The 22,913-nt window shown below is 45.1% G+C and overlaps 1 protein-coding gene across 1 annotated transcript; it reads left to right on the top strand.

Annotated features, from left to right (window-relative positions):
- The first annotated feature begins 4,817 nt into the window (after positions 1 to 4,817).
- LOC109750910 (BTB/POZ and MATH domain-containing protein 1-like) lies at positions 4,818 to 6,273 on the top strand. The gene is made up of 3 exons (XM_073507429.1): positions 4,818 to 4,892; positions 5,194 to 5,539; positions 5,708 to 6,273. The coding sequence occupies exons 1-3, from the start codon at positions 4,818 to 4,820 to the stop codon at positions 6,271 to 6,273; spliced, it is 987 nt and encodes a 328-aa protein (XP_073363530.1).
- Positions 6,274 to 22,913: the final 16,640 nt, after the last annotated feature.

The following is a 22,913-nucleotide window of genomic DNA, read 5'->3' as shown; positions in this document are numbered from 1 at the left end:
AATATTTAATATGGTGGTAATTGCACTGGCTTTTTTTAGCTATGCATCACACACCTCATGTTGATCTAGCTTTCAACAACATAGAACACCAATGCTTTTCTTTCAACTAACTAGAAAAAGAAGGGGGCTCTTACGCGACTAGGTCGAGGAAACCTCCACATAAGTTCAATTGAAGATTTACAGCAATTTCTTCAAGACTTTGAGGCACCTGCGACAAGTTGCTCTAAGAGGAAGGAGTTGACTTACTTTCAATTCCTAATACAACAAGAGCGGATTTTTTGCACATAAAGAAATAAAGAAGTCATTGCAGATCTATTACGAAAGTTGAAAAAGCACAATGGCCTCTACGACAGAAGAGGTTCTTCCCCGTTTCTGCCCGGATGATTCCATCACAAAGCCGCTCCCAAATTGGCCTGGTTTCAAGATGTAGAATCCATGTTGAATCAACACTTAGGGGGATTATTAGGACTTGGGTCTCTTTCTTGGGCGGGGCACCAAATTCATGTATCTTTACCAATTAACCAATTTCTTGACGCTGGGGTGGATCCTAATCTGGTTTGCAAACCTATCTTTGCCCCCCGCAGTCTTAGGCTTCGGTGGCATTTATCACGCGCTTCTGGGAGACAATGAACTAAAAAAAAAGTGTCCTTTCTCGATACATAACATTGTAGGCAAGTAGGGTGTAAGTGATTATGCTAGAAGGGTCAAGTGGAGATGATAGTGTTTCATCTCTTCCTATGCTTTTTTCCATACTTTTCTTGCAGTACTTCAGTAAAGCTACCCCATTTTAATAAGATAGGGATTCGAGATATCAACATTTTCACAGGTCCTTGTCGAGCTACAGTAGAATCAGATTCGAGTATAGCATCATTCAGTTGGAGTTCTGAAATAATCTGGATCCCCTTTGCTATTTTAGCAATCTCTGCTGCTCAGTTTCATCCCTTTCTGAGGTAGAAAACCCATCCATATATGTACGAGTGAGAGATGTCTTCTGTCCCGGAGAACCGTCTTCTCTCCCTCCTTAGGAGATCTAGGTAGAGGAGGTAAAAAATAATAGATACCGTCTATTCTATTAATTAGTCATCAAAAAGCAACCTATATCGAGGTCAAGTTTGATAGGTTGAAGTGGACTATTAGATCCCCGGCTTACCATTAGAAAGAAAGCTTAGCCGCCAACGTCAATGTGTTAAGAACATAGGATATATTCGGTGAAAGTCAGTAAGAAGTAGAGTAAATTCTGAAACTCCAGCATTTTGGCCCGGATAAAATGGGTCCTCAAGCTTAGAATCATTTGGCCTAACCTTTAAGAAAAGTCAACATCTTTGCATCTGGGTCGTACTAAATGCAGGTAGACCGAACACACGGCACCTGTCCCAATGACTGGTACACTGACGGTGGCTTATTGGTTCCTTCCTCCCTTCCATCCTCAAGTCTTACTTTCCCAACCAATTAAGTTCATCTACTTTCAATTGATTACTCTAGAGAAGAATCATTCTGAGCGAGTACATAAGTATTCCACATAAGAATTTCATTCTAGAAAAAAAATACAATTAGATTAGCTCTTTATAGACAAACTTGGGGTTTGGAATTTAGAATCAAATAAAAGACAAACTTAATGGAGTAAGTTATTCTGATCTTGCTACTGTAAAAAAATATGCGAGGCCTTCAGCATTGTCAATTTATCCAGAACTTCTCTCATTTCCTGAGTGAAACAAGAATCTTTTTTGTTCAAACAAAAGCGCTTAGTTTAGCCTTTGTTTCCTCTGTGCTGCATCTTCTTTAAAGATTCATCCAATGGAATCCCAACTCCCTTTCTTTTGGATTTCCATTCTATTTAGATATGGTGTATGTAGATGTAATTCTTATATAAAGAAAACTTTCTCGTTTCACTTTGTCTTGCTTTTTCTAGAGATCTTGGGGTGGGCTTACTACTTATATGCTTTCAGCAGTTACCCTCTCCGCACTTGGCTACCCAGCATTTACCGTAGGCCCGATAACACCAATGGGCATATTAGATTAATATTATTGAATTTAAGTAAGAATAAGTCATACAAGAAGAAGTCGGGGACTGGAATGAAACTTCTCAGAAATGATAGCAGATTTGGTACCATAGCTGAGGCGAATGCTCGTTGACATGATCCAAAATTGAATGAACGTTGCAAGATATATTTATTTAGAACAATAGGCTTAGACTAGTGCTCTCTGGATCACCCCTATGATGAAACAAATCCCCTATTATGTCCCCAGATTTGCACATTCTTCATCCCGTTTTGCCAGCGGGATGATACATCCATTTTGCATCATATTTTCCTACTGTTAATTATGATGTTTTTATCAATAATAATGCTTTTTGGAGTAATTTTAATGCCTTTTCTCTAATAATATGCAAGGTACACACAAAGTGGGAGAATTCTGGTAGCTGGAAATCTGGACCTAAAAAAGCTGCGTCAGCCTACCTATTCCGCAGAACTCCAAACAAGCTGAAACTTCACGGAGAATTTTTATGGAATATTTGAAGAATATTGGAGCAAACTACCAGAGGGGCCCACCAAGTGGACACAACCCACCTGGGCGCGCCAGGCAGCCCAGGCGCGCCCTGGTGGGTTGTGCTCACCCAGGCCCACCTCCGGTGCCCATCTTTTGGTATATAGGTCATTTTGACCTAGAAAAAAACAAGGAGAGGACTTTCGGGAGGGAGCACCGCCGTCTCGAGGCGGAACTTGGGCAGGAGTACTTTTACCCTCCGGCGAAGCGATTCCGCCGGGGGAACTTCCCTCCCGGAGGGGGAAATCATTGTCATCATCATCACCAACAACTCTCTCATCTTGGGGAGGGCAATCTCCATCAACATCTTCAACAACACCAACTCATCTCAAACCCTAGTTTATCTCTTGTGTTCAATCTTGTTACCGAAACTATAGTGTTTGTGGGTGACTAGTAGTGTTAATTACATCTTGTAGTTGATTATTATATGGTTTATTTGATGGAAGATTATATGTTCAGATCGAATATGCTATTTAATACCATGTGATCTTGAGCATGATTATCATTTGTGAGTAGTTACTTTTGTTCTTGAGGTCACGAAAGAAATCATGTTGCAAGTAATCATGTGAACTTGATATGTGTTTGATATTTTGATAGTATGTATGTTGTGATTCCCTTTGTGGTGTCATGTGAACGTCGACTACATGACACTTCACCATATTTGGGCCTAGGGGAATGCATTGTGGAGTAGTTATTAGATGATAGGTTGTGAGAGTGACAGAAGCTTAAACCCTAGTTTATGCGCTATTCCGTAAGGGACCGATTGGATCCAAAAGTTTAATGCTATGGTTAGAATTTATTCTTAATATTTTCTCGTAGTTGCGGATGCTTGCGAGACGGTTAATCATAAATAGGAGGTTTGTTCAAGTAAGAACAACACCTAAGCACTGGTCCACCCACATATCAAATTATCAAAGTAGCGAACACAAATTGAATCAACATGGTGAAAGTGACTAGATGAAATTCCCGTGTACCCTCAAGAACGTTTTGCTTATTATAAGAGACCGTTTTGGCCTGTCCTTTGCCTCAAAAGGATTGGGCTACCTTGCTGCACCTTTATTACTACTATCATTACTTGCTCGTTACAAATTATCTTGCTATCAAACTACTCTGCTACTTATAATTTCTGTGCTTGCAGACATTACCTTGCTGAAAATCACTTGTCATTTCCTTCTGCTCCTCATTGGGTTCAACACTCTTACTTATCGAAAATAGCTACAATTGATCCCCTATACTTGTGGGTCAATACGGGACTACCAGGGTAAAGCCCCCCCCCCCCCCGCCACTATCCCAGCCCGGATCCAGCCAGGTTCTATTGACCAGCTGAGCTACCAGAACCACTTGCCTAAAGTCTCTTTTCTTCAATTTCAAATAGGTTGCCTTCAGTAATCCGAGTAGGCAAGTAGGTAGCATTTCCATTTCTTCTTCTTCAAAAAGAAAAAGAATTGTTTAAGATATTTTAAGGAAGGCGGAATTCTTTAAAGAAAAAGAAAGAACTTTGAGTTAATTGAAGAACTAAATGAATCAGCTGTCTCCACTGGATCTCTTCCCGGGGGTGCCTAAGGAGAAATTGCCACCGAGTGACGTGCCAGCGCTACTACTTGATTGAGCCCAAACTGTACAAGCTTCTTCCAAAGCATACGACTTTCTAGATGTATATGACGATATCTAGACAGATGGATGGATCTATCTTTCTATTCAGATCTCTTTTGCAATCAACCCCAAATCCTTGATTTGGCCAGTGTTTTCGGGATCCCGTAGAAAATGTATCTTTTATGCCTCAGGTATTAGCCACAACTCGTATTCATTCAGTAATTCTACCCCTTCTTCATTATTTGTGGTTAGTAGAGAAGAGCCATCGAATCATATTTGTCATTTTTTATTTTAGAAATGAAAACTTTCCTTATCAAAGAGGGGCCGGGGGGCTGGAAGAAAAAAGAAAGAGAAAATGGCGAAAAATAGGAAGCTTAGAAGGGAAAATTGATTCTTTTGGAATTTTACTCTATCAAAAAGGAGGAGAAAGACCTTCGCTCACGTCGGCAGGCCCCGTAGGGGCAGTTGACGGAACTAATTCTATTTTGATTCTATAGATTATTTCGCTTAGTACGATATTCTGATGTCCTGGGAGGAACCACACCAATCCATCCCGAATTAGGGTCCATCGATTTGTTTGGTGGAAACATTTTAGTCCATCGACTTAAAAATGTAATGCACTGGTCCATCAATTTTTGATGGGAACCTTTTATATAGTTCAAAATGTGTCTATGCCCGGGATGGACGAGGCCCGGACGAATCAGTTCCCGGACCTGAAGCTCAAGCCGTCGGTCGCGTTCGACCCGTTCACGAGCGTGACCCAGACCCTGAAGAAACTCGCCGAACTGTATTTCAAGTAAGGACAAACCCATCCGCTGTTCCACCGATCGGTGATAGGTTCTCCACGCTGAAGCTGCAGTTTTAATAAATCAAGAAACATGGAAGCAATCGTATAACAGTAAAACTCCGGGGAGGTGCCAAGTCCAGCACCCGTACGGCGCACCACACCTAGAATCATACGAGAACCGCCGATGATATATACATCAGAAAAGGAATACCCGTGCGTGCTGGACTGGAGATCGTCGATCGATATTGGCCGGGAACACGTACGTATAGCCGCCGCGTTCTCGTCCGCCATGGCTCACAACGCGCGCGGCCGCCGCAGCTGATCACGGCCAAGGCATCCGGACGTCGTCGAGGTGCGTTGTGGACGGCGCGACACACGATTTCGTGGTGATCAACTACCCGCTGCTCGATGGCATGTGCATCCGAAACTGCGTAATCTCCAGTGCGTTCAGGGTCGGCGGCTACGATTGGAGCATCATGTTCTACCCGGACGGAGCGAAAGTAGCCGGCTACGCGTCAGTCTACTTGAGTTATCTCAGCCAGGCCAAGGGCGGGGTGAGGACAAGCTTCACCTTAACCATGCTCGACGATCAAGGCAACGTACATGCAACCAGGCAGATACCTGGATTCATCTTCGGTGAGAAGGAAACCTGGGGCTTCTCCGACTTTGTCGAGAAATCGAAGCTGAGATCGTCATGTCTCCTAACGATAAGGTGTGTGCTCGCTGTGATCAAAGAACCACCCTCGGAGTGCAAGAGCAATCTTATCGTGGACCCTCCGCCGGAGCTGCCCGGCCGCCTCCACCGCGCCCTCAAGAACGGGACAGGCACCGACATCACGCTCCTCGTGGGGGACAGGGAGTTCAGAGCGCACAAGTTCATCCTGGTCGCGCAGTCTCCGGTTTTCGAAGCTCAACTCTTTGGCCTGATGGCGCAGAAGGACATCCGTTGCATCAAGGTTGTTGACATGGAGCCGGCCATCCTCGAGATGCTTCTTCACTACGTCTACACGGATTCACTGCCACCATGTGGCGAAGACAATTACGATACAGCCACGATGCAGCATTTGCTAGTCGCCGCGGACAGGTACGGGCTGGACAGGTTGAAGGTGATGTGCGCAAAGAGGTTGTGCGAAAACATCAACGCGAGCACAGTCACGAGTACATTGGCACTAGCAACTCACCACTACCGTGACCAGCTCAAGGAAGCATGCTTAAAGTTTATGTCGTCGTCGCGGGAAGCCATGGATGCAGTCGTGGTGACCGACGGGTTCCAACACCTCATTGCAAGTTGCCCCATGCTAGATTTGCAGAAGAACACCGTGGAAAAAGTAACCATCCAGAGGAAGTAATCCAAGCAAGAAGTGGAGATTCTAAAATTTCTTATATATAAATCCTATATTGTTTGAGGTTGGTAGAGTACTAGAGTTTTCCTTTAAATAAAGTTAACATATGTAAATTTCTGCACTAGTCTAGTTGTTAAAATACATACTCTTAGCCTGAACTAGCATAGTAGCAAGCGAAAATGCACTTGCAACGTCATATAACACTAGTAGAAAACAGGGCTTTCGTCACAGGGCAATTTTCACATTAGTCCCGGTTCAGTCATGAACCGGGACTAATGTGAGCATTGGTCCCGGTTCGTGCGGCTAAGGCATTAGTCCCGGTTCACCTGGGCCCTTTAGTCCCGGTTGGTGCCACGAACCGAGACTAAAGGGTGACCTTTAGTCCCGGTTGGTGCCACCAACCGGTACTAATGGGCTTTGAGGCATTAGTACCGGTTCATGGCACGAACCGGTACTAAAGGGCCCATTTTCAAACTCTACCCCCCCCCCCCCCCCCCCCCCCCCCCCGCGTGGACCGCCTTTTCAGTTTTAGAAAAAACAAAAGAAAATGATGGAAATGTCAAAAAAATAAAATAAAATAAGTTTCTCATGTGATATGTGGTCTAGTTGTTGGGAAAATTAACAAATATGAATTTTGACTTTATTTGCAAAATCTCTCTGGAATTTCTTAAAATGGGCATAACTTTTGCATACGAACTCGGATGAAAAAGTTTTTTATATGAAAAATCATCTACTCGAAAAGTTACATCCGAATTTAACGGGGTCAAATATTTTCAAAATCCTCAAAAACCTAACAGAAAAAAAGATACGGGGCTTTTAAGATCTGGAGAGGCAAAAAAATTCAAAAAATTTCAAATTGTGGTCAAACTGTGGTCAAACAATGGTAAAACTAATTATTCTAGAATATTAGTGTTACTAAATAATTATTTCAGTTTTTTTGAATTTTGGTCAAATCTGGTCAAACTGTGGTCAACTGTGGTAAAAAACGTGGGGAGGCATTAGTAACGACCCTTTAGTCCCGGTTCAAAAACCGGGACTAAAGGCCCTTACCAACCGGGACAAAAGCCCCCTTTTCTACTAGTGTAATAGTTCCCATGACAAAGTATGATGATTTGAAATATCAATATAGTGATGTAACTGCATTGGGGATCCATAAACTTGGACGGTGAGAACGTTTTGGCGCATCATCAATTGATTAGTTCTGTAACTTATCTCAAAGGATCCATAGACTTGTGTGGTGGTTACATTTTAACCCGTGAACCTGAAAACTAGATGACCCGTTATGCTCATGATCACGTCGAGATCTACAGTTGGATCGGGCAATACCCGCATTTGTCCGTTTGCACAACCAAGCCCCCTATTTGCAAGCTATCATTTCCAGATAATTCCATCAAACTTAGATATGATATTACAACTCCATAAAACATAGATAAAAACAGGATATATTTGAAAGGAAAACTAATGTACCCCTACTCGTTGTCATCGGGGATGTTGACGACTTCCTTGCCAAAAACACCGACCTCGTGGACATTGGCGGTAGGCCGACTCGAGGGCGTCTCATCGTCGTCGTCATCATCCGTGAAAAGCCGTTGCGCTTGATGTTGCGGAGGTAGGTAACACATGATTTGCCACCACCACTCGCTCGGACTCGAGCGACTCAAGAATGGCCTGCTTCTCAACCAAGAGGCCGAGATTGCGGATCTACGCTTCTGCCGCGAGGTGGTGCACCCTTGCAGCTTGGGTTAGGTGGAATTACTCGTTTGCCTCATCCATGCCAAACCCATCGATGAGGAATCCAACAATACAGTCAACCCTATGGGAGCCGTCTCTTCCTCCTCTCCTCCTCCCCGAGCTTGGCTCTGAAGAGGTCTAAGGTAGACTGGTCGTAATGCGGTCGGTGCATCGTGCCTCGTCAATGTGCATCTCGACCACGAGCTCCACCCGATGCTCCGGCGTGAGCACTTTTTAATATCTTCTCTCCGACCATGCCAGCTGGCGGTGTAGCACCCCAATTTTGCAACTTCCTTTTTCATTGAATTTCATTTGGTTATTGTTTAAACTTTTGTTCGGATTTTCAAATTTGAGCATTCTTCTCGACTTGAGCCCAAAAAGTTCATTCTTTATCCAAGCTCTCCAAATCTTGCCAGCGCATTGGCACTCCTGTCCGATCTCTCACACAAGTTTTATTCTGAATAAATATCATTTTCATTTGAAGGAATATGTTTTTATCTGCTCCCTCTGCCCAAAATAAGTGTCACCAATTTAGTTCCACTTTGTACTAAATCAGTGACACTTGGGACGGAGGCAGTATGTGTTAGGAAGCAACCTCCATGTATTTGTTGGGAAACATTGCATGGGAAACAAAAAAATTCTACGCACATGCAATGATATATCTAGGGAGATGCATAGCAACGAGGGGGAGAGTGTGTTTACGTACCCTCGTAGACCGTAAGCGGAAGCGTTTCTCAACGCGGTTGATGTAGTCGAACTTCTTCGCGCTTCAACCGATCAAGTACCGAACGCACGACACCTCCGCGTTCTGCACACATTCAGCTCGGTGATGTCCCTCGCCTTCTTGATCCAGCAAAACGTCGAGGTAGTAGATGAGTTTCATCAGCACGACGGCGTGGTGACGGTGATGGTGAAGTGATCCTCGCAGGGCTTCGCCTAAGCACTACGAAAATATGACCGGAGGTGTAAACGATGGAGGAGGGCGCCGCACACGGCTAGGCAATTGTCTGGTGTGTGCTAGGGCGCCCCCCACATATATGTAGGTGGGTGGGAGAGGAAGGCAGCGAGGAGGCGCTCAAGTAGGCTGAATCCTACTTGGGGTCTCCCCTTGGCCGGCGCCTCCCCTGCCATATTTGCCGGAAGGGGAAGGAAAGAGGAGGGAGGAGGGAAGGAAGGGGGAGGCCGAATCCCCCCTTTCCTTTCCCTTCCTTTCTTTTCTTTTCCTCTTGGTTCAGCCCATATGGGGGGCGCACCAACCCCTTGTGGCTGGTGTGTTTCCCCTCTTGGCCCATAAGGCCCATATCTTTTGCCGGGGGTGCCCGGAACCCCTTCCGGTGACCCGATATGTACCCGGTACCCACCAGAACACTTCCGCTGTCCGAATACTATAATCCTATATATTAATATTTACCTCTCAACCATTTCGAGACTCCTCGTCATGTCTGTGATCTCATCCAGGACTCCGAACAACATTCGGTTACCAAATCACATAACTCATATAGTACTATATCGTCATCGAGCGTTAAGCCTGCGTACCCTATGGGTTCGAGAACTATGTAGACATGACTGAGACACCTCTCCGGTCAATAACCAATAGCGGAACATGGATACCCATATTGGCTCATACATATTCTACGAAGATCTTTATCGGTCGAACCATTATGACAACATACGTAATTCCCTTTGTCTATCGATATGTTACTTGCCCGAGATTTGACCATTGGTATCTTCATTCCTAGTTCAATCTCATTACCGTCAAGTCTCTTTACTCATTCCGTAATACATCACCTCGTGACTAACTCCTTAGTCATTTGCTTGCAAGCTTATGATGTGTATTACCGAGAGGGCCTAGAGATACCTCTCTGATACTCGGAGTGACAAATCGTAATCTCGATCTATGTGAACTCAACAAACACATTCGGAGATACCTGTAGAGAATCTTTATAATCACCCAGTTAAGTTGTGACATTTGATAGCACACAAGGCATTCCTCCGGTATCCTGGAGTTGCATAATATCATAGTCGAAGGAATATGTATTTGACATGAAGAAAGCAATAGCAATAAAACTGAACGATCATAATGCTAAGCTATCGTATGGGTCTTGTCCATCATATCATTCTCCTAATGTTGTGATTGTTGGGGAACGTAGTAATTTCAAAAAATTTCCTACGCACACGCAAGATTATGGTGATGCATAGCAACGAGAGGGGAGAGTGTTGTCCACGTACCCTCGTAGACCGATAGCGGAAGCGTTAACACAATGCGGTTGATGTAGTCGTACGTCTTCACGATCCGACCGATCAAGTACCGAACGTACGACACCTCCGAGTTCAGCACACGTTCAGCTCGATGACGTCCCTCGAACTCCGATCCAGCCGAGTGTTGAGGGAGAGTTTCGTCAGCACGACGGCGTGGTGACAATGATGATGTTCTACCGACGCAGGGCTTCGCCTAAGCACCGCTACGATATTATCGAGGTGTAATATGGTGGAGGGGGGCACCGCACACGGCTAAGAGATCAATAGATCAATTGTTGTGTCTATGGGGTGCCCCCCTGCCCCCGTATATAAAGGAGCAAGGGGGAGGCCGCCGGCCAAGGAGGAGGGCGCGCCAAGGGGGGAGTCCTACTCCCACCGGGAGTAGGACTCCTCCTTTCCTTGTTGGATAGAAGAAGGGAAGGGAGAAGGAGAAAGAAGGAAGGGGGCGCCCCCCCTCCCTAGTCCAATTCGGACTAGTCCATGGGGAGGGGTGCGGCCACCCTTTGGGGCCTTTCTCTCCTTTCCCGTATGGCCCATTAAGGCCCAATACGAATTCCCGTAACTCTCCGGTACTCCGAAAAATACTCGAATCACTCGGAACCTTTCCGAACTCCGAATATAGTCGTCCAATATATCAATATTTACGTCTCGGCCATTTCGAGACTCCTCGTCATGTCCCCGATCTCATCTGGGACTCCGAACTCCTTCGGTACATCAAAACACATAAACTCATAATATAACCGTCATCGTAACGTTAAGCGTGCGGACCCTACGGGTTCGAGAACTATGTAGACATGACCGAGACACCTCTCCGGTCAATAACCAATAGCGGAACCTGGATGCTCATATTGGCTCCCACATATTCTACGAAGATCTTTATCGGTCAGACCGCATAACAACATACGTTGTTCCCTTTGTCATCGGTATGTTACTTGCCCGAGATTCGATCGTTGGTATCTCGATACCTAGTTCAATCTCGTTACCGGCAAGTCTCTTTACTCGTTCCGTAATACATCATCCCGCAACTAACTCATTAGTCACAATGCTTGCAAGGCTTATAGTGATGTGTATTACTGAGTGGGCCCAGAGATACCTCTCCGACAATCGGAGTGACAAATCCTAATCTCGAAATACGCCAACCCAACAAGTACCTTTGGAAGCACCTGTAGAGCACCTTTATAATCACCCAGTTACGTTGTGACGTTTGGTAGCACACAAAGTGTTCCTCCAGTAAACGGGAGTTGCATAATCTCATAGTCATAGGAACATGTATAAGTCATGAAGAAAGCAATAGCAACATACTAAATGATCGAGTGCTAAGCTAACGGAATGGGTCAAGTCAATCACATCATTCTCCTAATGATGTGATCCCGTTAATCAAATGACAACTCATGTCTATGGCTAGGAAACATAACCATCTTTGATCAACGAGCTAGTCAAGTAGAGGCATACTAGTGACACTCTGTTTGTTTATGTATTCACACATGTATCAAGTTTCCGGTTAATACAATTCTAGCATGAATAATAACCATTTATCATGATATAAGGAAATAAATAATAACTTCATTATTGCCTCTAGGGCATATTTCCTTCAGTCTCCCACTTGCACTAGAGTCAATAATCTAGTTCACATCGCCATGTGATTTAACATCAATAGTTCACATCACCATGTGATTAACACCCATAGTTCACATCGTCATGTGACCAACACCCAAAGGGTTTACTAGAGTCAGTAATCTAGTTCACATCGCTATGTGATTAACACCCAAAGAGTACTAAGGTCTGATCATGTTTTGCTTGTGAGATAATTTTAGTCAACGGGTCTGTCACATTCAGATCCGTAAGTATTTTGCAAATTTCTATGTCTACAATGCTCTGCACGGAGCTACTCTAGCTAATTGCTCCCACTTTCAATATGTATCTAGAATGAGACTTAGAATCATCTAGATTAGTGTCAAAACTTGCATCGACGTAACCCTTTACGACGAACCTTTTGTCACTTCCATAATCGAGAAACATATCCTTGTTCCACTAAGGATAATTTTGACCGCTGTCCAGTGATCTACTCCTAGATCACTATTGTACTCCCTTGCCAAAATCAGTGTAGGGTATATAATAGATCTGGTACACAGCATGGCATACTTTATAGAACCTATGGCCAAAGCATAGGGAATGACTTTCATTCTCTTTCTATCTTCTGCCGTGGTCGGGCTTTGAGTCTTACTCAATTTCACACCTTGTAACACAGGCAAGAACTCTTTCTTTGACTGTTCTATTTTGAACTACTTCAAAATCTTGTTAAGGTATCTACTCATTGAAAAACCTTATCAAGCGTTTTGATCTATCTCTATAGATCTTGATGCTCAATATGTATGCTGTAGTGCTCCCACTCACATTCTTGTAAATACATGCTTCACTGCAAGTCTGTATAAAACTATATCGTTTGATCAACTTATCAAAGCGTATATTCCAACTCCGAGATGCTTGCACTAGTCCATAGATGGATCGCTGGAGTTTGCATATTTTGTTAGCACCTTTAGGATTGACAAAACCTTCTAGTTGCATCATATACAAATCTTCTTTAATGAATCCATTAAGGAATGCAGTTTTGTTTATCCATTTACCAGATTTCAAAAAATGCGGCAATTGCTAACATGATTCAGACAGACTTAAGCATCGCTGCGAGTGAGAAAATCTCATCGTATTCAACACTTTGAACTTTGTCAAAAACCTTTTTCCGACAAGTCTAGCTTTGTAGATAGTAACACTACTATCAGCGTCCGTCTTCCTCTTGAAGATCCATTTATTTTTTATGGCTCGCCGATGATTGGGCAAGTCAATCAAAGTCCATACTTTGTTCTCATACATGGATCCCATCTCAGATTTCATGGCCTCAAGCCATTTTGCGGAATCTGGGCTCACCATCGCTTCCTCATAGTTCGTAGGTTCGTCATGTTCTAGTAACATAACCTCCAGAACAGGATTACCGTACCACTCTGGTGCGGATCTTACTCTGGTTGACCTACGAGGTTCAGTAACAACTTGATCTGAAGTTTCATGATCATCATCATTAACTTCCTCACTAATTGGTGTAGGTGTCACAGGAACCGGTTTCTGTGATGAACTACTTTCCAATAAGCGATGAGGTACAGTTACCTCATCAAGTTCTACTTTCCTCCCACTCTCTTCTTTCGAGAGAAACTCCTTCTCTAGAAAGGATCCATTCTTAGCAACGAATGTCTTGCCTTCGGATATGTGATAGAAGGTGTACCCAACTGTCTCCTTTGGGTATCCTATGAAGACACATTTCTCCGATTTGGGTTTGAGCTTATCAGGATGAAACCTTTTCACATAAGCATCGCAACCCCAAACTTTAAGAAACAACAACTTTGGTTTCTTGCCAAACCACAGTTCATAAGATGTCGTCTCAACGGATTTAGATGGTACCCTATTTAACGTGAATGCAGCTGTCTCTAATGCATAACCCCAAAACGATAGTGGTAGATCGGTAAGAGACATAATATATCGCACCATATCTAATAAAGTACGGTTACGATGTTCGGACACACCATTACACCGGGGTGTTCCAGGTGGCGTGAGTAGTGAAACTATTTCACATTGTTTTAACTGAAGGCCAAACTCGTAACTCAAATACTCTTCTCCACGATCAGATCGTAGAAACTTTATTTTCTTGTTACGATGATTTTCCGCTTCACTCTGAAATTATATGAACTTTTCAAATGTTTCAGACTTCTGTTTCATTAAGTAGATATACCCATATCTGCTCAAATCATCTGTGAAGGTCAGAAAATAATGATACCTGCTACGAGCCTCAATATTCATCGGGCCACATACATCTGTATGTATGATTTCCAACAAATCTGTTGCTCTCTCATAGTTCCGGAGAACGGCGTTTTAGTCATCTTGCCCATGAGGCACGGTTCGCAAGCATCAAGTGATTCCAAAATCCCATCAGTATGGAGTTTCTTCATGCGCTTTACACCAATATGACCTAAACGGCAGTGCCACAAATAAGTTGCACTATCATTATTAACTTTGCATCTTTTGGCTTCATTATTATGAATATGTGTATCACTACGATCGAGATCCAACAAACCATTTTATTGGGTGTATGACCATAGAAGGTTTTATTCATGTAAACAGAACAACAATTATTCTCTAATTTAAATGAATAACCTTATTGCAACAAACATGATCAAATCATATTCATGCTCAATGCAAACACCAAATAACACTTATTTAGTTTCAACACTAATCCCGAAAGTATAGGGAGTGTGCGATGATGATCATATCAATCTTGGAATTACTTCCAACACACATCGTCACCTCGCCTTTTACTAGTCTCTGTTTATTCTGCAACTCCCGTTTTGAGTTACTACTCTTTAGCAACTGAACCAGTATCAAATACTGAGGGGTTGCTATAAACACTAGTAAGTACACATCAATAACATGTATATCCAATATACCTTTGTTCACTTTGCCATCCTTCTTATCCACCAAATACTTGGGGTAGTTCCGCTTCCAGTGACCAGTCCCTTTGCAGTAGAAGCACTTAGTCTCAGGCTTAGGACCAGACTTAGGCTTCTTCACTTGAGCAGCAACTTGCTTGCCGTTCTTCTTGAAGTTCCCCTTCTTCCCTTTGCCCTTTTCTAGAAACTAGTGGTCTCGTCAACCATCAACACTTGATGTTTTTCTTGATTTCTACCTTCGTCGATTTCAGCATCACGAAGAGCTCGGGAATTACTTTCGTCATCCCTTGCATACTATAGTTCATCACGAAGTTCTACTAACTTGTTGATGGTGACTAGAGAATTCTGTCAATCACTATTTTATCTGGAAGATTAACTCCCACTTGATTCAAGCGATTGTAGTACCCAGACAATCTGAGCACATGCTCACTACTTGAGCTATTCTCCTCCATCTTTTAGCTATAGAACTTGTTGGAGACTTCATATCTCTCAACTCGGGTATTTGCTTGAAATATTAACTTCAACACCTGGAACATCTCATATGGTCCATGACGTTCAAAACGTCTTTGAAGTCCCGATTCTAAGCCGTTAAGCATGGTGCACTAAACTATCAAGTAGTCATCATATTGAGCTAGCCAAACGTTCATAACGTCTGCATCTGCTCCTGCAATAGGTCTGTCACCTAGCGGTGCATCAAGGACATAATTCTTCTGTGCAACAATGAGGATAATCCTCAGATCACGGATCCAATCCGCTTCTTTGCTACTAACATCTTTCAACATAATTTTTCTCTAGGAACATATCAAGAATAAACACAGGGAAGCAACAACGCGAGCTATTGATCTACAACATAATTTGCAAAATACTATCAGGACTAAGTTCATGATAAATCCAAGTTCAATTAATCATATTACTTAAGAACTCCCACTTAGATAGACATCCCTCTAATCCTCTAAATGATCACGTGATCCATATCAACTAAACCATGTCCGATCATCACGTGAGATGGAGTAGTTTCAATGGTGAACATCACTACGTTGATCATATCTACTATATGATTCACGCTCGACCTTTCGGTCTCCGTGTTCCGAGGCCATATCTGCATATGCTAGGCTCGTCAAGTTTAACCTGAGTATTCCGCGTGTGCAACTGTTTTGCACCCGTTGTATTTGAACGTAGAGCCTATCACACCCGATCATCACGTGGTGTCTCAGCACGAAGAACTTTCGCAACGGTGCATACTCAGGGAGAACACTTTTATCTTGAAATTTTAGTGAGAGATCATCTTATAATGCTACCGTCAATCAAAGCAAGATAAGATGCATAAAAGATAAACATCACATGCAATCAATATAAGTGATATGATATGGCCATCATCATATTGTGCTTGTGATCTCCATCTTCGAAGCACCGTCATGATCACCATCGTCACCGGCGCGACACCTTGATCTCCATCGTAGCATCGTTGTCGTCTCGCCAACTATTGCTTTTACGACTATCGCTACCGCTTAGTGATAAAGTAAAACAATTACATGGCGATTGCATTTCATACAATAAAGCGACAACCATATGGCTCCTGCCAGTTGCCGATAACTCGGTTACAAAACATGATCATCTCATACAATAAAATATAGCATCATGTCTTGACCATATCACATCACAACATGCCCTGCAAAAACAAGTTAGACGTCCTCTACTTTGTTGTTGCAAGTTTTACGTGGCTGCTACGGGCTTAGCAAGAACCGTTCTTACCTACGCATCAAAACCACAACGATAGTTTGTCAAGTTGGTGCTGTTTCAACCTTCGCAAGGACCGGGTGTAGCCACACTCGGTTCAACTAAAGTGAGAGAGACAGACACCCGCCAGTCACCTTGAAGTAACGAGTGCTCGCAACGGTGAAACCAGTCTCGCGTAAGCGTACGCGTAATGTCGGTCCGAGCCGCTTCATCTCACAATACCGCTGAACCAAAGTATGACATGCTGGTAAGCAGTATGACTTATATCGCCCACAACTCACTTGTGTTCTACTCGTGCATAACATCAACGCATAAAACCAGGCTCGGATGCCACTGTTGGGGAACGTAGTAATTTCAAAAAATTTCCTACGCACACGCAAGATTACGGTGATGCATAGCAACGAGAGGGGAGAGTGTTGTCCACGTACCCTCGTAGACCGATAGCGGAAGCGTTAACACAACGCGGTTGATGTAGTCGTACGTCTTCATGATCCGACCGATCAAGTACCGAATGTACGACACCTCCGAGTTCAGCACATGTTCAGCTCGATGACGTCCCTCGAACTCCGATCCAGCCGAGTGTTGAGGGAGAGTTTCGTCAGCACGACGGCGTGGTGACAATGATGATGTTCTACCGACGCAGGGCTTCGCCTAAGCACCGCTACGATATTATCGAGGTGTAATATGGTGGAGGGGGGCACCGCACACGGCTAAGAGATCAATAGATCAATTGTTGTGTCCATGGGGTGCCCCTGGCCCCGTATATAAAGGAGCAAGGGGGAGGCCGCCGGCCAAGGAGGAGGGCGCGCCAAGGGGGGAGTCCTACTCCCACCGAGCCCACTACTGGAATCAGCTACTTTGCCATCTGCCAGCTCTTTGCCGTCAGCTAGCAGACGGCAAAGAAGCTCTTTGCCATCAGCTACCCAAAAGTTGACGGCAAAGAACTGGCTGATGGAAAAGAAAGTCTTTGCCATCAGCCAATTCTTTGCCGTCCGCTAGCTGACGGCAAAGATTCTTTGCCGTCGGCTAGCTGACGGCAAAGAGGGAGGGGGCCCCACTGACGAGCTGCTTAAAAAAACTTAACGGCCCCCCTCTTTGCCGTCTGCTAGCAGACGGCAAAGACCAAAAAAGCGGACGGCAAAGGGGGCGGACGGCAAAGATTTAACATATCTAACGGCCGCGCCCCACCCCGCGCGCCCTGTTTCTCTCCCTGCTCTTCACACGCGCGCCGCCGCCCCCACCACTCGCCGCCGCCCGGTCGCCCCACCACCCCGCCGCCCCACCGGCCCCCCGCCCCGTCGCCACTGCCGCCCGGCGCAGTCGCCCCACCACCCGGCGCCCCACCGGCCCCCCGCCCCGTCGCCCCCGCCGCCCTACCGTCTCGGCGCCGCCGCGCCCCACCGCCCCGGGCCCGGCGCCGCCGCCCCAGGCCGCCCCGCCCCCTCCACCGGCCACCTCCCCCACCGGCCCCCCGCCCGTCGCCCCCGCCGCCCTACCGTCTCGGCGCCGCCGCGCCCCGGCCCCTCCGCGCCCCACCGCCCCGGGCCCGACGCCGCCGCCCCAGGCCGCCCCGCCCCCCTCCTCCACCGGCCACCTCCTCCACCGGCCCTGACCCAGGTGAGCTCTGCCTCCTCTTTTTTTCCTTTTTTTCTGTTTTTTTAGTTTTAGGTTTATGTTTAGTTTAGATTTAGTTTTAGTTTTAGTTTTAGGTTCAGTTTTAGTTTAGTTTTAGGTTTAGATTTAGTTTATTCCTTTTTTTTCTGTTTTTTTAGTTTTAGGTTTATGTTTAGTTTAGATTTAGTTTTAGTTTTAGTTTTAGATTTAGGTTTAGTTTTAGGTTTAGTTTTAGGTTTAGTTTAGTTTGAGGAAAGAAGAAGAAGAAGAAAAAAAGAGGAGAGGAGGAGAAGAAGAAGAGGAGAAAGGAAAGGAAGAAGAAGAAGAGGAGGAGGAGAAGAAAAAAGAAGAAGAGGAAGAAGAAGAAGAAAAAAGAGGAGAGGAGGAGAAGAAGAAGAGGAAAAAGGAAAGGAGGAAGAAGAAGAAGAAGAAGAAGAAGAAGGAAAAAAAGGAAGAAAAGGAAGAAGAGGAAGAAGAAGAAAAGGAAAAAAGAGGAAAAAACCCCGACCCGACACGGCACCCCGACCCCGACCCGGCACCCCGACACGACACCCCGACCCCTAGACCCCGACCCCGACACCCCGACCCCTACCCCGACCCCGACACCCCTTCCCCGAGCCTGACCCGACACCCCGACCCCGACACCGACACGGCACCCCGACCCGAGACCCCGACCCCGAGACCCCGACCCCGACCCCGACACGGCACCCCGACACCGACACGACACCCCGACCCCGACCCCGACACCCCGACCCCGACCCCGACCCCGACACCCCGATCCGAGCCTGACCCCGACACGGCACCCCGATACCGACACGACACCCCGACCCCCGACACCTCCCGAAAAGGTGTTCTTTGGCCTTCCAGAGGCCGACGGGGTCATATATTTGTGAATTATTAGTTAGGTCATATATTTTTTGATTTTGTTATGAAAAACATCATATATAATTGTGTTGATCGGGTAGTTTTAAATGTGCAGTTGTTTCATCGCTGCGAGGTTTGGTGTTCGACGACCTCGCCGTGCGTTTGACGAGCTCTGCCCCTTCGTTCGTTGGTGAGCACAAATGACATGTCCTCCTCCCGCATTAATTATTTGATCTATTCCGATGAAACTTGATAGCTAGCTATATATGTGTCTTGAATCTTCAGTATGCCTAACCAATATGTGTCTCCCGTTCGAAAGCGTCATAGTTATAAATATGCATGCATTTGCATATTTATAACGTTGATTCTTTCGAATTGTCCAACGCTATCCATGGATAGCCCGAGTATGTTTAGATTGGGTTCGTTTTCCCATATGCTTTGCTCCGGATCCGACGCATAAATTTCGTCAGTGCCTCCCCTGTTGTTCTTCGGGTACACATCCTCTCTGTTTATTGCAGAGACGTGTATCAGGAGAACAGCGGGGAGGTGCTGCCGAAATTTTGCGTAGGATCCGGAGCATAGCATGGGAAAATGAACCCAATCTAAACATACTCGGGTGGGATTAGGACCTATCATTACCTATTAGAGTGTAGGTTGCATGGACGTAATAAAATTGACAAAGTAGATCAACTGATGAATATATACATGGTGAATTATATATATATATTTGTTGTGTGTCTAGTAGCTCTGAAAGTCAAGATGAGTGATCGTGCGTGGATGTACACCGGTCACACTGGTCAGAACAAATGGAGCACTGAATGGTTCACAAAAACCAAGGGGTTTGTGCGAGCCGCATTTGCAAATGGCCAGAGGAAAACCTGGTGCCCCTGTTTACGGTGCGGCAATTGGGAAAAGAGGACAGAGGCTGAAATGGGCAAACACCTGCAGAAGAGTGGTTTTACGCCCGATTATACGGTGTGGACATTTCATGGTGAGTCTGCCCAACGTGACCGAGCTGAGGTGGATCGTCGTCGCACCGACGAGCATGGTACCGGGATGGAAAACATGGTGCAAGACTTCGATGATGCTCGGGATTCGGACGAGGAGATGGAGGAATCTGCAAAGGCCTTCAATGAAATGTTGGAGTCTTCAAAACGTCCGCTCCATGAGCACACTGAGCTTTGTCAGTTGGATGCCATCTCACAAGTAATGGCTCTGAAGGCTCAGTTCAACTTGGGCAGAGAATGCTACGATGTAATGATGACAGTATTTGGACGCTTTCTACCCAAAGGCTATGTAATGCCTGCAAACCTGTACCAGTCGGACAAAATCCTCCGTGCACTGAAGATGCCCTATGATAAGATACATGCATGTGAGAAAGGATGTGTCTTGTTTAGGCTTGACTATGCGGACTTGAACTATTGTCCCATTTGCAAGTCTTCCAGGTATGTTGTGGTAGACAACGGTATGAGTGAGAAGACACAGACCAAAATCCCCGTTAGTGTTCTTCGGTATATGCCAATCGTACCAAGACTTCAACGTCTTTTCATGGTCGAAGAGACGGCCAGACAGATGACATGGCACAAAACGGGCAAAAGAACCGAACTAGATGCAGATGGGAATCTGATGATTGTACACACATCGGATGGTGTTGCATGGAAAAAGTTTGATGAATTACATGGTGACAAAGCGGCAGATCTGAGGCATCCTCGAGTCGGCATCAGCACGGATGGGTTCAGTGTGTTTGGTATGACGGCAACCCAATACAGTTGTTGGCCCGTATTTGTCTTTCCACTCAATCTCCCCCTCGGACAGATTATGCAAAGAAAGAACATTTTCCTGACGTTGATAATTCCAGGGCCCAACTATCCGGTGAAAAATATGAATGTGTACATGCAGCCGCTTAAGGACGAATTGCAAGAAGCCTGGGATAATGGGTTCAAGACATACGACGCCTATAGCAAACGGAACTTCATAATGCGTGTCTGGTACATGTACTCGACGCATGACTTGCCGGCGTATGCGCTATTCGTTGGCTGGTGTGTGCATGGAAGGTTCCCGTGCCCCACATGCAAGGGAGCTCTTGAGTTTCGTTGGCTTCAGGCCGGTCGCAAGTTTTCTTGCTTCGACATGCATAGACAGTTCCTGAATCCTCGCCATAAGTTCAGGAAAGACAAGAAGAACTTCATCAGAGGTAGAGTTGTCAAAAACTCTGCACCACCTGCATTGACAGGCCAACAGACCCTGGATCAGTTAAACGCTCTCGAGCCAGATCCAGAGCGTCCAGGGTACTTCAAGGGGTATAATTCTAAGCACGCCTGGACTCACAAAACATGCTTATGGGATCTGCCTTACTTCAAAGACCTCCTTTGCCCACACAACATCGACGTGATGCACACTGAGAAGAATATCACCGAGGCACTTTTTGGTACATTGTTCGTCATAGATGGGAAGTCAAAGGATAATACTAAGGCTAGAGTCGATCTGGAGGCGCTATGTGATAGGCCGTTACAAAACATGAAAGAACCGAAAGGAAAGCAGAACTGGACGAAGCCAAAGGCATGGTTCAATCTTGGAAGGCCAGCTATGAGGGAAATTATCTTGTGGGTGAAAATGCAGTTGATGTTCCCCGATGGGTATGCAGCGAATCTAAAGAGGGGAGCCAGTCGTGATAAATTGAAGATATTTGGTCTCAAGAGTCATGATTGGCAGATATGGATTGAGCGGGTAATGCCGGTGATGTTGCGTGGCTTCATCCCTGAGGATGAATGGCTAGTACTGGCAGAACTCAGCTATTTCTTCCGTGTTTTTGTGCGAAAGAACTATCGCCTGGCGTGCTAGAAGAAATGGAAGAGTTGGCGCTGGAGTTGATCTACAAGTTAGAGAAGATCTTTCCACCGGGCTTCTTTAATCCAATGCAATATTTGATTTTGCATCTCCCGACCGAGGCAAGATTGGGGGGGCCCGTGCAAAATCGTTGGTGCTACCCAACTGAGAGGATGCAGAAGACGCTTCGACAAAAATGTAAAAATAAACGTAGAATTGAAGCATCGATGGCTGAGGCATTCATCACTGAGGAGGCAGCAAACTTCGTGACAGCACACTACGAAGCCAAAAATCGTCATTTGCATAATCCGAAGCCTGGGTGCAATGCTGACGACCCTAAAAAGGGTGGATCCAACCTCAACCTATTCAAAGGGAATCTCGCACCAGCCAGTGTTTCAAATCCAGTATCTTTGGATAACGAAGAATGGCGGACCATTTCGTTGTATATCTTCAACAACCTGATAGAAGTGCGGCCGTACATCGAGTAAGTTCTCGGTACATTGTTTCGCAACTTCTATTTCCTTTGAACTGCTCTTATTCCTGGATATTTCATACAGTCGATACGTCGCCTTATTCTTGTATGGAGCGGTGATCCAAAAGGATTCTGTCGAAGAGTATGAGCTTCTCGCAAAGCAAGGAGGCGGCTATCCCGGTTTCATCTCTTGGTTCAAACAAGCGGTAATTTCTATTAGACAATTTCATTTCATTCGCTAATTTGTGTGTAATGCAACAATCCTTTCATATTAAACTTGTAGGCTAATTCAGAGTCTATGGATGCCGAATTGAGACAAGTCGCTAATGGTTTTGACTATAAGGTCCGTTCATTTGACAAATACGACATCAACGGGTATCGCTTTCGTACCTATGGCAAAGAGCTATCTATGGCCGACCGAAAGTCTACAAATTGTTGTCTATCTGCTATCGGCGAAGGAGGTACCGAGTATTATGGGAGAGTTGAAGCAATTTATGAACTTCTATTCTATGGTGAAAACCCACCGAATGTCGTAGTCTTCAAATGTTATTGGTTTCAGCCGAAGGAGACTAGAAGGACTCATGAACATATAGGGCTAGTTGAAATCAACCAAAGCACCCATTTAGATGTTCCTGATGTCTATATTACGGCTC

This window comes from Aegilops tauschii, chromosome 2 (assembly GCF_002575655.3).
Source record: "Aegilops tauschii subsp. strangulata cultivar AL8/78 chromosome 2, Aet v6.0, whole genome shotgun sequence".
Taxonomy (NCBI): Eukaryota; Viridiplantae; Streptophyta; class Magnoliopsida; order Poales; family Poaceae; genus Aegilops; species Aegilops tauschii.
Note: the sequence above shows the minus strand (reverse complement) of the source record. Positions and strands in the feature narration are given on the sequence as shown.